Raw genomic sequence first — 1,427 nt, forward strand, 5'->3', positions numbered from 1 at the left:
TAACATTCTTACTAAGATTAATATTATCATAATCAACATTATCGGTATTGTTATAATCATCATTATCCTCGTGTTCGTGAGCACGAACGTGTCACCTCTTACGCACAACACACACTATAAGCGTGCAGTGCGGTTCAGATGTTGCATTCTGTCTTACTTCAAAAAGCGACACGTAGCTGTAGGAGAAAACTAACTTATCGAAACGTGTTTTTCTAAATGGTTCCTGAAGACCCTACCTTCTGCAGTGTCTGGCTGACACCGCCTCCCTAATGCATGCCTGCAAGGATGCATTTGGCAGATTGGTGACGGTTAATGCTAAGCTGACAGGTTACTGCACTTCACCCTGTCAAATTCACCTCCTCAACCCCTCTACTTCACCCCTCTAAACCCCTTCCATAACCCCTTCCCCCACGATTCCCAGCACTACCCGACCCCTCCTCCCACCCCACCTCTACCGAACCCACCAACCCCTTCACCCCACCACGCCTTACCTTCTCCCATTCTCCACTTCACCCCCACCTGCATCGCCTTTACTACCCCCATCCCCTCCATTTCCCCTACATCACTACCCCCTTATTTCAACCTCACCCAACCCCTCCACCTTCCCCTCTACCCCTCCGTCCATCCTTCTCTACCTCCTGCCCCACCTACCCTAACCCACCCGCTCTTGTCGCCCCCTCCCTCACCCATCCTCCTTCCCCTTCCCCATCACATCCCTCCTACCGCACTCGACTCTACTTTAACCAGTCTCCCTCCCCGCCCACTCCCTCACCCACCATGACCTCCCACAAATTCCCCCATCACGTTCCACGCTAACCCACGACCTCCCATCCTACTCACTCACACATCCGTCCTTCTCCCCCCACCCCACTGCCCCCCTGCCCCTCACCCGTCCTCTTCCCCTCACCCCACTGCCAACCCCCCCTCTACCCACCCCCCAACCCTACCACACCTCACCTGTCATCAAGGAATACGAGAAGAGCAAATACACGGCGGAGACGGCGAAGGCGGAGGCGCCCAGCCCGAAGGCGACGAGGAATCCGGCGAAGAAGGCCACCCTCCTCCAGCCCAGTTCGAGCACCAGAGGCCCCAGGAGGAGCTGCGTGAGGCACAGGGTGAAGGACCTGGCGTTGTAGATCCAGGCGACGTTGACGGAGGACGTGCCGAGGTCCTCCAGGAAGCGTGAGAAGAGGATGCCGAAGCAGGGGCCCACCGTGTTCACGAGGGCCTGCGGACAAAGGGCTCTTTGGTCAGAAGTAATCGGATTTCATGACACGGTATATGTTATATCATTTATACTTCAGTGTCTGTTTACTATTTTGATATCAAATATTGTTAAATATTCATATTTCGTACAATATCGTAAACACCATCGTTCACTGGGGATGGATAGGATATCCGAATAGACTAGGTAATGATGTATTGTA

General features: G+C 53.5%; 1 protein-coding gene across 1 annotated transcript in view; it reads right to left on the bottom strand.

Annotated features, from left to right (window-relative positions):
• The window catches only part of LOC119586807 (monocarboxylate transporter 6-like), a gene marked incomplete at its 5' end in the record, with an annotated part of 12,498 nt that overhangs the window by 8,939 nt on the left and 2,132 nt on the right, over positions 1–1,427 (bottom strand). The window contains 1 exon segment of the mRNA XM_037935531.1: positions 958–1,228. Within this exon segment, the coding sequence (XP_037791459.1) occupies positions 958–1,228 (271 nt within the window).

This window comes from Penaeus monodon, chromosome 22 (genome assembly GCF_015228065.2).
Source record: "Penaeus monodon isolate SGIC_2016 chromosome 22, NSTDA_Pmon_1, whole genome shotgun sequence".
In the NCBI taxonomy this organism is placed as follows: Eukaryota; Metazoa; Arthropoda; class Malacostraca; order Decapoda; family Penaeidae; genus Penaeus; species Penaeus monodon.